This window comes from Arachis ipaensis, chromosome B5, assembly GCF_059453495.1.
Source record: "Arachis ipaensis isolate K30076 ecotype BB chromosome B5, ASM5945349v1, whole genome shotgun sequence".
Lineage (NCBI taxonomy): Eukaryota > Viridiplantae > Streptophyta > Magnoliopsida > Fabales > Fabaceae > Arachis > Arachis ipaensis.
This window is the reverse complement of record NC_142440.1, coordinates 133,082,415-133,098,159: the sequence shown is the minus strand read 5'-3', so window position 1 is coordinate 133,098,159 and position 15,745 is coordinate 133,082,415. Positions and strand designations below refer to the sequence as shown.

Below are 15,745 nucleotides of genomic sequence, written 5' to 3'. Positions count from 1 at the left end.
TCAGGTTCGACAGCCACAAATTGAGTTGTATGTTGAGTTTGAAAACATAGAGGCAAATGGGATTCAAAATGATTCAGATATAAAGGATAATAGAGCTGCAGTGTACGAAGAAATGAACAGTGACTTCGAAGAGGACTTTGAAGCTACTTATGAAGCCAACGACGAAGATGAGGATGGTGATGTGAGAGTTGAGGTAGCAGCAGAGATTGTAGTGGTTCCTCCCGCAGTTAGTCAATCGATGGACGTTTCACCTTTTATGTGTAACTTGGATCTTGATGCCATGCATGCACCAAAATTCTCAAAATATGCAAATATAGGTACTTGATAAGTGAATAATATGCTTTTCTTAATTTATATTTTGGATGGATCAATGAATGATGATTTCTACTTTCTGTAGGTGTTGCTGATCCTGAGGATGGAGAGTTCAGGATTGGAATGGAATATAGTTCTAGAAAGTCGGTCGTTGCAACAATTAGAAGTTACACTATCTGTAGAGGAGTCGACTACAATGTTTATGAGTTTGAGCCACAGAAGTTCTATGCAAAATGCAAGACATATGGGCGTGGGTGTGATTGGCTTATCTGAGCCATCTTGATACGGAAAAAATGTTATTGGGAGATAAGCAGATACAACGAAAGGCACACGTGCACCATGATAACGATTTCACAGGATCATTCCAAGTTGGACTCGATTATAGTTGCTGAGACTATAAGGCCATTGGTTGAGACTGACCCATCCATCAAGGTGAAATCTATAATTGCGGAAGTCCAGTCAAGGTTCAACTACACCATCAGTTACCGAAAGGCTTGGTTGGCAAAGCAGAAGTCCATAGCCAAAGTTTTTGGTGGTTGGGAAGATTTTTATCAAGCTTTTCCATGGTGGTTCTCGGTCATGGTTCGGAAGATTCTTGGCTCAATTTTCCAGATAAAAACATGACCCCTGTATAATAGAAGTGAGGAGACGAATGGTGTCAGGATACTTGATGCGTGTGCATCATGTTGTGCTTTTCTATGCTTTTTCATATACGAAATAAACGCATAATGCTTAATTATAAAGAGTTTTGGTATTTAAATAGGATATTGCTTTCATCCTTTTTATTTCACGATTCTTGCAGAAAAATTTAGGAAAAGAGAAGCCAAAGCACAAGGAGGGATCAAGAATTGAAGACAAGTGCAAAGAGAATTCATAGATGCTGTCAACCCTGACCTCTTTACACTCCAATGAGCATAACTTAAGATACAAAGGTCCAATTGACTCAATTTCAATGGCCTTGGAAAGCCAACTTTCAGAGCTTTCTAACAATATATAATAGTCTATACTTCTCTTCTGGAATCACTGCCTTGGTGGCGCCAAACTTGGGATTTTCCAAGTTTGGCAGCATGATCATATAATCTTCCAAAGCAATCGGTCTCAGTGAAGCCAAACTTGGGAATTTCCAAGTTTGGCGCCACACCCACCTCCAAGAAGTGCATGGCGTTAACTTAAAGCCAAACTTGAGAGGTTTCAAGTTTGGCGGCAATGCTGAAGAATCCCAGGAATTGCAAGGCACTGAAGTGAAGTCAAACTTGGAGTTTTCCAAGTTTGGTTCCATGGTCACCATAATCCAAGATTTCATATGGTTATGTGGCGCCAAACTTGGGATTCTCCAAGTTTGGCACCACAAGTAATCCTAAGGTGGTCCCCATTTGTCCAATTGAAGCCGCACGAAGAGTTTATTTTATTTTGATTTAAACTTTATTTTATTTACAAATAGGAAAAGATATTATTTAGTTTTAGAAAATATATTTTACATTAATTAAGATTAGATATAAAAGGGAAAAGATTCAGCCCTTCGGGCTCCCTTCTCTTTTACGCACCTCATTCTACAGTTTATAGTTTTTCTGAATCCTTGTTTTCTCTCTGATCCATGAGCAACTAAACCTCAACTGTTATGGTTAGGAGCTCTGTTTATTGTATGGATTGATACTATTACTCTTCTATTTTAATTAATTTCTTGATTTAAATTTCAAGAATTTGTTTTCGTTCTTCATCTTAAGGATTTGGGTAGATCGAAAGAATAACCCTTATTCTATTTGAGTTCTTGTGAACCTTGGAAAAGCAACTTACTTGAATAACAACTTGAAAATAAATTCTCTTAAATCACTAATTATCTGGACTTAATGGGATACGTGACATATAATCCTCTTATATTTGGGTAATTAGGGTTTCTGTGGCATATAAACTAGAATTAGACTTAAACTTCTAATTGAAATTAAGTGACCAAGGAATTCGCAGTTAACTAGGTTAGAGGAGACTAAATCACTAAGAAATTAGGGTTTTGTCATATATAGTTTGATATGAATTCAATCTTGCATGATTAAAATACTTGATAAGAAAAGTTAATGCGAAAGATAAATAACCATGAAACCTTAACTGTTTTCTCCCATATTATTCACACAAATTTACTGTTTGCTTTCTTAATTCTCTGAATTTACTGTTTAATGCTAGTGAACTCTTAAACACCATTTTCTGTTTGTCTGACTATGTAAATCACTCAATCATTGTTGCTTGATCCATCAATCCTCGTGGGATCGACCCTCACTCACCTGAGGTATTACTTGGTACGACCCGGTATACTTGCCGGTTAGTTTGTGGACTTTAAATTCCCCACCAAGTCGCGTATTTTGAAGTTTCAACTTGTGCATTATAGCGTTCAAGCATTGCAAGACTCTGGTTCAGGTTGACGGCACACACCTTTATGAAAAATACAAAGGTGCACTTTTGGTTGCTGTTGCACAAGATGGTAACCAGAACATTATGCCTATCGCTTTTGCCCTAGTGGAGGGGGAGACCGCTGATGCGTGACACTTTTTATCAGTAATTTACAAAGGCATGTTGTTAGAAAAGACGGTGTGGGTATAATCTCAGACCGGCATGAGTCAATTCGGGCAGCAACAAATTGTTCCGGAGGTAATTGGCAACCTCCAAGAGCATGGTGGATGTTTTGTATTAGGCACATCGGTAGCAACTTCTTAAGGGCATTCAAAGTTCTGTACTTGCAAAAACTTGTGGTCAACATTGGGTATTCAAGGAAGGTGGAGGAGTACAACATCAACTATAAGAGGTTGTAAGAGCGAGGCGAGGCATATGCTCGATGGTGCGATGCCGTTGGACTTAGACACTGGGTATTGGCATTTGATGAGGGACATTGAGGGGCCATATGATGACAAACCTTGTCGAGTACATTAATTCAGTGCTGAAGGGTGTCTGAAACCTCCCTGTGTTGGTGCTCGTCCGAGCAACATATTATCGTTTAAACGAGCTATTTACGCAGAAGAGTGCCGAGGCTCACGATCACAAGCGTGCTGGAAATATAGTTATGCACCGGTTTGATAGACAAAACGAGGTGTTTGAGGTGCATGAAATGCCTAATGGGAAGGTGTTGGGAGTTGATCTTGTGCGATGGACGTGTGACTGTGGGCACTTTCAGGTGGAACGACTACCATGTCGACATGTTATTACTTGCTATGCCAACCAGCGACTCGACTGGCAGCTGTATGTGCATGATGTGTAAAAAATGATAGAGGTTCATAAAGTCTACAGATTTGAGTTTGTACTATTAGGCGATCCAAAGACATGGCCTTCTTATTCGGGACCGACATTGGTCGCTAACAACGCCTTGCAGCGAACGTCAAAATATTTCCCCAAATTGACCAGATACCTCAATAAAATGAATTTATGAGAAATGTGTGGTCCTCAGATATGTTGTCTCTATGATAGAAAGGGTCATAGTTGGAGTCGATGTCCTCAGCATGCTGGACCGAGTGGAGTTGGTAATGATGCTGGACCGAGTGGAGAAGTTGGTGATGATGCTGGATCGAGTGGAGTTGGTGATGATGCTGGACCCTATATCTTTGTTGGTCGTTGTGTTGTATGTTTACGGTTAAGTTTATCAGTTAATATTTTTTAGGTTCGTCGTGCTCGTATTTTTAAGGTATTCTTATCAGTTAATGTCTGTATGCATCGTCGTGTTTGTATTATTAAGTTACATGTTAACTTATGTGAGTTATTACAGTTGACAGTTTCTGAGATGATAATTTCCGATTTCATACAATGGTCTTACAAAAGGTCAATTGAAAATTACATTAACTTAATTCCGAAACCATAATTTAAAGTTCGATAAGGTAAACTTACAAAACATTAATTAAAAACTAAACTTAATTACTAAACCCCTGCTTACTTCTTTTGAATCATCCAATCAAGTCCCTTGCCCATCATGCTCTGACCAAAACGCGACGGAGTAAACCTATCAGATGGATTCCTTTCTATCCCATAGGTTATACGGATGACTCTGAACTGACATCCGGGGTAGCCGACCCACCTGCCTCTGCCGGAGCATATGCACCGGGGTTGTACTCCTCAACAACCTCATCTAGGGTATCAGGTAGACTGATACAAGTAGAGTCAAAAACCATATGCAGAGCGATGAAACCACTCTGTCGGTAATCACACGACACCTGCCCTGAAGTGCGATCAGAAGCAGACCCTTGTCGACCAGACTCTGCTGGTGTAGGGATAGTGCTAAAATGACCATAATCTGCAAAATGACCAACATTAGTGTCGACCCACTGCTATATATGATGATCCCCATCCCCATCAATGGGAATCTGCGATGGGACCTACGGAAAGCTAGCCCATTGCTATCCGGGCGAAATGTGCTGTGTGGGCTGAATGTGGCGGCTGGACTAACTCTAACGGCTGTGCCAGCGAGGCTCACCGTGGTTGCTGGACTTGTCGTGCTGACTATGTCGGCTGCGACTGCTGGGTCGTTGGACTGGCTAACATGACTAAGATAACTGTGTTTATTGTGTCAGCTGCGATGGCTAGGCTCGGCATGGTCGTTGGACTGGCCGTGTTGACTATGTTGACCATGGTCTAGTTGTTGTGGGAGATAATAGGGAAATGGTTCACACATTACATACTGAGGTGGTCCCTGATGTGCTAGTGGCTGAGGTGCTGGTGGCTGAGGTGGATGCTAAGGAACTTGCCCCGACAACATCAGCAGATGTTCGTACGATCCCACGTACCAATCACGGTACTCAGCCGATGGTCTAAAGTCCCAAGTCAGAACGGGGTGCCCATCCCGCAACCGAGTGTTACGACGGATGTCCCATACCACTATCCACCTCGCATGTAAAACTCTTCAATCATAAAGCTGCACTCTGTGAAGAGTCATGCGATGCTCTTCCAATGGAATGACGCTTGCTACCTCCGAGACGGGTTGTGCATACCTAAACTGATGCATCACTCGGTTTTCAAGGTGCCATTCGTCACACTCGAACGACAATAATGGAGCAACAATGTCACATACCTCAAGGTGTCCATGTAGCTCGTCGGGTATGATCACTCCTTCGTATGGCTACCACACAAACTACACGTTATTAGAAAATTAAAACCTTGATATTAATGTTGGATGTTAACACACACAAAGAAAAAATATTTACCTCTTCCATGTAGTGTATTTCCTGCCTAAATGTCACCGTGGTCTTCGATAACCATGCAGCGGTTCATTTGGAATGACTCCACCTGAAACACGTAACACTGAAAAAATTTAAAGATGTGTCATCCAAAAAATATGCATCATCAATAGAATACACAACTAAAATAGGAACTGCTACCTCCGAGCAACCGGTACTTCAGCTGCTGGAAGGTACTATCTCGGTACGGGTGCAATACACGGCACGCTCCCATGCCCAAACAAACAAAAGATTAATATGGCCATCCATCTCCTTAGTATCATAACGTGACGTATGACACAATGCCCTTTAAAGATGCGCGAGACATGCTGACCCCCAACCGTAAGTGTGGATCAGGTCAAAATCATGGAGCAAAGGTAGATACTAGCGGTGGCAAAATGGATCGATGCCGTCGGGTCAAACCACCAAAACCACCAAAAAAGGTGGTTCAGGACAAGATTTTGAACCTTCCAAATTTTAAAAATCTGCCAAAACCGTGGGCCTAAGCGGGATGGGGTGGGCTGGCCTAACGAATTGTCATCCTTTTTTTAAGGGATATTTTAGTAAATTTACATAGGGTATACATTGAAAATTAGGATTTTTTTTCTTTCTACAAACAACAGATCACACATGCTGCCTATTAGTTAATGCCACAGCCCATACGGCCACACCCTAGCTCAGACCCCACAGCCACCCTTCGTCCCTTCCCTGACCCAGTGACCCTAACTCCCTGAGCTTCAGTAGCTCGGCTCCCTCCTCACTCGCTTTCCTTGTGCCGGTGGCCTTGCCTCAGTCTTGCGGCGTCACAAATCGCAGTTCGTGGCGGATGGCTCCAGTTCCTCTTCTTTGCGAGCTGCCTCTCGTCATTGGCGGTGTTGTGCCTCGTCGGCACCTATGCTCTGCCTTTTGCTCCTCTCTCCTCTATCTCTCGGCGGTTCTGTGACCCTCAGACTCCCGGCGGCGCTCCTCTCTCATCCTCTGCCTCTCGGTGGCTCTGTGATTAGTAAGTGATTTACAACAATTAACTGAATACATATGTGACAATTAGTCAAAATGTCAAATACCAATATCTAATTTAGGATTAAAATATTAATCAATCTTATGAATATGGGAACAAAAAAGATATTTTTGTAATGCTTATTTGTTTTTCTTTTCAAATCTTTCATAAAGATGGTTGTTGTTGTTTTTTTTTCATATCCAGTTGTGTTTACCTATATTTATCTTTGATTACTAAACTTTTTTATATGAAAAGGATAAAAAAGTAGATAAAAAGGAAAAAAAATAACTGTAGGTTACATTTTTGTTTTCTGGTGACTGTAAGTGAATAAGTGATGAGTAGTTAGTACTTAGTACTAGTTGATTATGTTTGATTATTGTTTGAATATTTTCTTATTGATTTCGATATTGTTATGTATTGATATTATTTAGGTTGAGTTGTTGATTCTGTAATGGATAATTATGTCTTTATGGAAGTTGATGGTGGGAATGTAACACAAAATCCTAAAAATGAAGAAAGATCTAAAACTACAGAAGATATTTAAAAAAAAAAAGATGAAGGCAAAAACATCTAATGTGTGGAGATATTTCACAAAGCTTGGACCTGGTGATGATGGTATAGATCGTGCTTAATGTGATGGATGCAAATAGCAGTTTAAGGCTGGTGGTAAACAATATAGGACGTCGTCACTTAAGCATCATCTAGATAGGTGCGTGAAAATAGACTTTGAGGATATTGGTCGAACTTTGATAGAAATGCAAAATAAAATGGGGGCTCTCAAGATAGATAATCATGTATCACGTGAGATGTTTGCTGCCTTTGTGATTGATTGTGATGCTCCCTTTTTCATTGTTGATAACAAGAAATTTAAGAATTGGGTAAAATACATCAGTCTAACTCTAGGCCTGATTACTAGAAATACTCTTAAGGAGGATGTGCTGAAAATTTACTTAAGTAAAAAAGAAAAGCTTAAAAGTACTTTAGTAGCTATTCCTAATAGAGTTTGTTTGACTTATGATTTGTGGACATCCATCACTACAGAGGGTTATTTATGTTTAACTTCTCACTTTGTTGATTTAAATTGGAAATTACAAAATAAAATTTTGAGTTTTTGTCTATGCCTCTTCCTCACACGGGATTTGAATTTTCTTCCAAGATTTTTGAGCTTTTAAATGAATGGAAAATTGAAAAGAAGATTATGACTCTTACATCAGATAATGTATCTGCTAATGATACATGCCAAGATCATTAGAAAAGTACATTAAATATGCATGATTAGTTGTTGTGTGATGGGGAGTTCTTTCATATTCGTTATTCTGCTCATATCTTGAATCTTATTGTGCAAGATGGATTAAAAATTGCTCATGATGCATTGGATAAGATTAGGAAAAGTATGAAATATGTAAGGGGATTGAAAAGTGGAATGATAAGGTTTAAAGAATGTGTTTCAGCGATCAGGGTTTGAATTTTACAAGTGGGTTGCATCTAGATGTTACTACTTGATAGAATTCTACGTATATTATGCTCGAAAGTACTATCAAGTATTGGAAGGCCTTTGAGTATTTGAAGGCAACCGATCATGCTTATAAGCATTGTCCTTTGGTTGATGAATGGGGGAGAGCCGAAAGGATATGTGAATTTTTATCCCCCTTTTATGAAACTACTAATTTGATTTCTGACACATCTTATCCTACTTCAAATTTGTATTTTCTACAAGTCTATCATATTCAATGTATTTTGATGGGAAGTTTGAGAAGTGAAGATGAGCTTCTAAAGAGCATGGGAGAAAAGATGATGAACAAATTTAAGAAGTATTAGAAAAAGTATAGTGTCATTCTTGCATTTGGTGCTATTCTTGATCCTAGGCTTAAGATTTCTACTTTATAGCTTATGTATAAAGAGATTGATGCTGAGACTGCAAAAAGGAAGGTGGAACATGTGAAAAAGAAATTATACAAGCTTTTTAAAAAATATGACAAGAATTTCCTTTTAACCGTTGAAGTACAAGGACCTAGTATTCAATCTTTATCCATGGCCCATACCCCTGAAAGTGCAAGCAAGAAGCGACTTGCGATTGTTGATGTAAATAATGTTTAACATATTTTGATTCTCTTGTATTATTAATTGTCATTGTTCTATCCTAACAAGATAGTTTATTTCTATTTTGCTAGAAATTGATGAAAGGTAACCATCAAGCTGAGGTCTCTAGTGGAAAGAATCCACTTGATACATACTTGGAGGAGCTACTTTTGTCAAAGGATTGTTTTGAAGATTTAGATGTTTTGGAATGGTGGAAATTATATGAGAATCGTTATCCGAAGTTATCAATCATGGCACATGACTTATTAAGTATTCCAATTACTACGGTTGCTTCGGAATTTGCCTTTAGTATACCAGCTCATGTCATTAACAAATATAGAAGTCGAATATTGCCAGAAAATCTTGAGGTTGTGATTTGTACTCGCAATTAGAATAAAAGATTTATTGATGGTAATTAGATTGTTAGTTACTAATTTAATATTTATATAATATTTAAGTATTTATTTCTTGTTCTAAATTTGGGTATTCTTCTAATTGCAGGTGAAGGTGAAGATGTGATTCCTCAAAATGCTAGGCGAGGTGGTGTTTCAACTTTTGGATCAGATTCAAATTTTATTGATTTGGAAGTTGATAATTGATTTATGGATTATGTTGTGTGTTTTATTTTAAGTATAGTAGGATTATTTGAAATGAATTTATGTGTGGATATGTGTTTGTTTTATTATTGTTATGTACTTATGTTTGAGACTTTGAGACTTATTATTTGTTAAGTTATTTTTATTATTGTTAATTTCACATAAAAAAAAGTTATTATGGTTAATTAAATTTTTTATCGATAAATAATTAATTTAAGATATTACTCTATATATTAAAAAATAATCGGATAAAATAATTTTATTATAAAATAAATAATCGTTAGTATGTTAAATTGAATTTCATCATAAAAGAAAACATTTTGTTAAAATATATTTCAAAAGAAAAAAAGAAGCGGGCCAGTCAGCCAACCCGCCAGTTCGTCTTTTGGCGGGGTGGGGTAGCGAGTTGAACCCATATTAGTTTGGTGGGGAGGAGCAGGGCGGGGCAGACCAGCCCGCTTTGTCACCCCTAGTAGATACTTCGTATGGGCATATGCCGTCGACTTATCCGCAAATAGGGTCGAACCAAGCAAACAGAAAATTTGGCATCTGACGTATCTCTGAATAGACTTCAAAGTGTCCAATGGCTCTGCGTCTCTGATACGGCGAACTCATGCTAGCTTTATGTAAGATTTGGAGGAACTACTTACAACGGATTTGCAGCCAAAAAATCGCGATGCTCTGGCTCTGCAGGAATTTGCCACTACTATCTGTCTAGCCGCTCACAACCTATCCATCAATGGGTAGGCCAAATATATGAGCGACATCTTCTAGTGTCATGGTAACCTCACCCACCAGCAATACAAAGATGTGAGTCTCCGGGCTCCACCTTTCCACCAAAGCAGATAGTAAAAAGTAAAATTCTCTGATCACTCCAATTCTAGAAATATGGTAGAATAATCCCGTTGCTTGTAAAGCGTCTTCTACCATCGAGTTCCACGCCTCTAACGAATCCAGTTTATAAACCATAAGATTCCTGTTAGATTGGTACAATAAAAATATGTTTATTCATTAAATAAGCATATTTATTCATTAAATATATCTATTAAATACATTTATTCATTATAACAAATAATTATTTAATAAAAAATAAAATATAATAATAATTTGATTGTACGACTTTACATAATAAAAAATAAAATAAAATATATCATATTATACTATTTACTTGCTAGTTTAAATAATATAGACACGGTCATAAATAAAAAGTAAAATAACATACAATAATATTATTATCCTTCATAATTATCATAAAAAATACCCGAACAAAATGTTTTTTATAAATTCATAATAATTATTCATTTTCGTAAATAAAAAATATTCATTAATATTAAAATTTAAATTATTTATTAAATCTATACAAAAATAATCACATTATAGCAAAGAATTCTAAAAATTAATGGGATCTACATTTATATTATTTCTCTGTTTACTAATTAACAAACAAATATAAAATAAAATAATAATATACTAAAACTTATATTATTTATTAAATTTAATATTTACAAACTCAATTAAATAACATAGTAATATTAAATACAAACAAAAACAATATCATTATCTCATATTAACACAAAAAATTAATATTAATTAAAATTACAAAAATTAAAAATATTAAATTACAAAAAAAAAAAGAAAAAGTATCAACTTACATAAACGGAATGATCTAAATAATTTATAATATGTTCTCCGAGTGCCGTATAATTACGTATCATTTTTAATCAATACAAACTAATAATTTTTTTGTATAATTATCTCTTTTTTTAAACACACTACTAATACATTGTTAACTCTCTTCTTCTTCCTCACTTCCGATTTCTTCTCTCTTAATATACTACATAGTATGAAATGGGACATGAAATGAGGGAGGAAGGAGCTCCATTTATGGAGCTACATCTGCGTCGCTGGTTACTGGAGTGGAGGAGCTGTCCCTTGCATGCAGACCGCCTCCAACACACGCATCCCGCTTTGCTGCAGTTCCTTGAAAACGCGCAGGAATCTCTGAACGTTTGCTGGATTCGGAGGCAACACGCTCGCCACGTCACCATGTCCCCCACGTGTTGCCAGGGAACTGCCACGCTGCTGACGAACCCTGTTCACCACGCCCCTCGTGTGTTGAACTTGCATCCACAAACCAGCAAAACACCCTCATCCCCAATATTGAGCAAAAACACAAACGGATCTTCCATATGAAAAATAATTTCTGTCAATTACTGACTATAATGTTAAATCCTCTAAATTAACTTAATAAAATTTAAGAATTATTTATTCTAACTGCAATTTATAGACACACTTATTTATTCAGCGTCAAATTGATTCAAATTTCGCTAGTTTTTTTTGTCCAAAATCAAAATATATACAACCACAAAAAATATACAACCACCATTTCAAAATTATAAATAAAAATGAATATCACACATTTTCAAATTTATAAACAAACACAGCCCAGCTCCTAGAGTGTCCATTGACGGCCCAAACTAGAAAAAACAAATATTTATACCCCATAAATATATACAAATATTTATACCCCCATATAATATAGAAAAATTCTATGAGGCCATAGTTTTTAATAATTTTGGCTATTGATTGGCCATTACAAATACTAAATTGTCATTTATATATGTAAATTTTGTAAATTTTTGAAAATATGAGTGTAAATTATATTAATTTATGTGTGTAAATTCTGAAAAATATAAATGTAATTATATATTTTTTGTGTTCAAACATATGTAAATATGGGTGCAAACTATTGTTGTCAAGTGCTGGCCCAAAATTATGCGTTCAGATTTTGAAGAATGTGGATGCAAATTGTACTGATTCATGTGTGCAAATACATGTAAATATGGGTACAAATTATTGTTCGCCAAGTGATGGCCAAAAATAACAAATTTTGATGGTTACATAGCAGACTATATTCCCCCATAGTGGTCCCTGAGATTCACGACTTTCACCATTTTAGTAATTCAGATTCAAAATTCACTATACTAGTCCCCGAGATCCAACTCCAAGCACCATATTGGTCCCTGAATCCTTTTTCAATTTGAGTCAACGAATGGAATGCTGAGCTAGTTCAATAGCTCTGACTGACATATGGCTAAATAGCGTATTTTCATTTTATATCTTAAATAAGACAAAAATGAGATCGTTTTGGAGAATGAATGAAGATATAATGATTTGCACATCATATAAACTCTTTTTCCTCTTCTCGTTTTTGCCTTGTTTAAGTGTCAAAATGAAACGACGTTGTTTAGCCATGTGTCCAGCATGGTAAGTCAGAGCCAATTTAGCACTTAATTCACTTGATTTAGTACTAGAAAGAGTCCAGGAACTAATATGGTGCCAAAAACTGAATCTCGAAGACCAATATAGATAATTTTAAATTTGAGAGAGTAAAATAGTAAAAGCTGTGAATTTGAGAGACTAGTTTAGGAATTTAGTCTCACCCAAGGCATATCGGCAGATTTGCAAATGTTATACAACCGGTTCTACCTGCATGCAAATCAGAAGCACCACGTCATTTACCAACCTTGTCAGTTTGTTATACACGTGGCTAATACTCAGGCTTCCATCATGAGAAAAAGCAATCGGCATTCTGAGCGCCTGATCTAGACAGCGCATACTAAAATGCACCTTCATTTATCTAGTTTAATACAATTTCCATTATTTTATAATATTGTTCTAAAAAAAACTTGATAATAATTAAAAATTATGTGAATAAATTAAATTAGTCTCATATAGAAAGACTTGCGTCTAAAATACTACAAACAATTTTATGTACATTACTTGCGTCATTTTTATGTCATTAGATTTTATTAAAAGAAAATGAAAAAATGAAACAAAAAGTGTATTGATGGATTTTATTAAATATAGAATATATTATTAAATAAATAAATAAATTTTTGTTTCTGTATCATATATTCCAAAATGATAGTTATAAAGTTTTAAATTTTAAATAAATAAAATTTTTATTCACTAAAATCAATGAGTATTCAATAAATTTTTTATTATTTTAAAATAAATTCATATTAAGATGGTATTTTAATTAGAGAATATAAAATATAACATAATTAAATAAAATTTATATTATTTGGCAGATGATTAGATTATGTCATTAAAACTAAAAACATGTTAAATAACTATTTATTAAAAATATTATTTTATGTAATATAAATTTAACTGGTTGATGGTTGTGATTGGGATATGTTACTGGTTATTGATTCTCAATGAAGGTAGACAAGTATGATGTTAATCAAAGAAAATCCTAATAGACACTATAAAATCCTAGCAGAATACTATAAAATCCTACATGGCACTACTCATTTTTTACAAAAATAGAAAATTAAATTATTTTATTTCATTTTAATCGAACTCCATTTTATATTAGTTAATGGTGATGCTATATGTATAAGTATTTTTGTAACCAAGTCCAATCAAGTAGACATAAGCCCAACAAAAAAAAATACGCGCATGAATCATCATTTCTTTGTCTCCGTACTCCTTTAGCAAAAAAATTTTTGTTGGAGAGCACAGAAACTTCACTACAAAGGAACCAGAAAATAGCGAAGGTGTTTTTTTTTGAATTGCGACGGTTTTAAACTAGCGCGAAACGGCATGCCAACAGTTCCATAAGCGTTGCAGTTTACGGCGTGGCTATATGATTTTGCGACAGTTTTTACGAACCGCTGCAAAATTAATATATAGCGTCGGTTGATTTCTCGGCGATTTAAGATCGTTGCTATTTGACGATTCTTGTTTTCGATTTTATTTACCAACGGTCATGAACTGCCATTTTTCTAGCTAAACTGCCGCAAAAATTCTGTATTTTGCAATGCAAATCAACGTTTTTTTTTAAATTCGAATGTACTAGATATTATTTTTTGTTTTTTAATTTTTTGTTTTTTAATTTTTAGGATTTTTTTAATATTAGAAATCTTAATTATTTTGTCTCTAAAAAAGTAAATTGATGGCAAAATGGCATTAAAAAACTTCGAAGCGAATTCATATACTTATATAAATATCAATAAAGTGTATCAATTACTAAGAGTTGCATAGTCAACTTTAAAAAATTGTATATTTTAAAAAAAAGAATATCTAATCCTAAGATCTATTTTTCATTCTGTCCCTCCAAAGAATTCATCTATGCAACGCCGTCTTATGGCAATTTCCCACCTTGCCTTTGAATTAGACATCTCAGAGAACTCTCTATTGCCTGTATCTTTATCTTCCCAACTTCTACTTCATTCTTCACTACCTGCCTTTTTGTCTTCTTGGTTGCTACCTCATCATCCATTGCCTTCCTTTTTAATTTCTCGGTCACTAGCTCTGCTTGTAATTCAAGCAGCACCCTTTGGGTCTCCTCTCTTTGAGCTCCATTGCTTGGCTGATGGGAAGTCATACCGAAGAGTTGACTCGAAGTCGGTCCAAAACCTATGCCATGCACTCTACCTGGGTGCTCTTTTCCGAGAGCTTGAGCAAGAGAATCATTTTGAGATAATATTCTAGATGATTCATCATATTGCTCAATCTCCTCAATTCTTTTCTATACACATAGATAAGCAAACATAAGCATTTACAAACTAGTTGCTAACTGCATAGACTTTCAACACAATTTTATAAGTTAAACTTACAGAAAACAATTTAACGATTCTCAACGTATTACTTACACTAATGGTCCGAGCTTCTAGATGGATATAGGAGCCATTACGTTGTTCGTGCGTTAAGGTCCATAACTCTCCTTCCTTGTAGTTCCGACGGTAACAATATAGTTTAAAAAGTGAATATGTAGACGAAGATATCCTTCAAAAAGTAAATTCAAATGTAAAATACCTTTTCTTCTCCACGCCTTGCGAAGCCTTTCAAACCACTAGTGTAAGTGTATAGTTGCTTCGATCGATTCTCAACAATTTTCCTACACTTCTCCTATCATGCCATCAAAAGTAAGAGTTACTAGACACCATTTTGACCAACTCAATGCAACATAAATAGAATTTTAAATTATGTTATGAATTAACAATATATTAACTTTGTATCTTCGCTATTATGATAAAGGAACCATCTCCAATGATCCGCAGTAATTCCTGGTGGGCGACCTTCAATATTTTGTTCAATCATCTTTTTTGAGTTGTAATAGGCATGGTACAACCTGTTCCTCGTTTCCTTCCAAGACCTCCCCATACTTTGTAATAGTATATGCTTGATAATTCCTCCATTATCTTCATCAAAATATAACATTTTCTGCAACAGCAAATTTAAATTGTTAGTAAGTGTCAAATTAAGATTCTCTAATCCTACAACACTACAAGTTTTTACCTTTACACATTTATTATAGATCTTGTCCTTAGAGCTAATCTTTCTCCAGTCTTTCTCGCATATTAGAAATTTGTTATAGTCAGCTCCTAGCAGTCTGAGAACACCACACAGTATACCAGCTTCATTTTCAATTGGTTGCACATTCCCATTGAACTTGAGCACAATTTTTCTACCATTGGCGGCTTCATAGCTTTCCTCACTCTCAATTTAGCTTGTTTGATTGTGCCATCAGATTCTGTAAAAAATAGTAAGTCTGAGTGAGTAACCAT

The 15,745-nt window shown here is 35.6% G+C and overlaps 1 protein-coding gene across 1 annotated transcript; it reads right to left on the bottom strand.

The window, feature by feature from the left end:
• Positions 1-14,319: 14,319 nt before the first annotated feature.
• Positions 14,320-15,745, bottom strand: LOC148565837 (uncharacterized). Its single transcript, XM_088487253.1, has 4 exons — positions 15,593-15,745; positions 14,994-15,086; positions 14,831-14,905; positions 14,320-14,706 (listed from the first exon to the last, which is right to left on the bottom strand). Exons 1-4 carry the CDS (start codon positions 15,743-15,745, stop codon positions 14,320-14,322), a joined length of 708 nt encoding a protein of 235 aa, XP_088343379.1.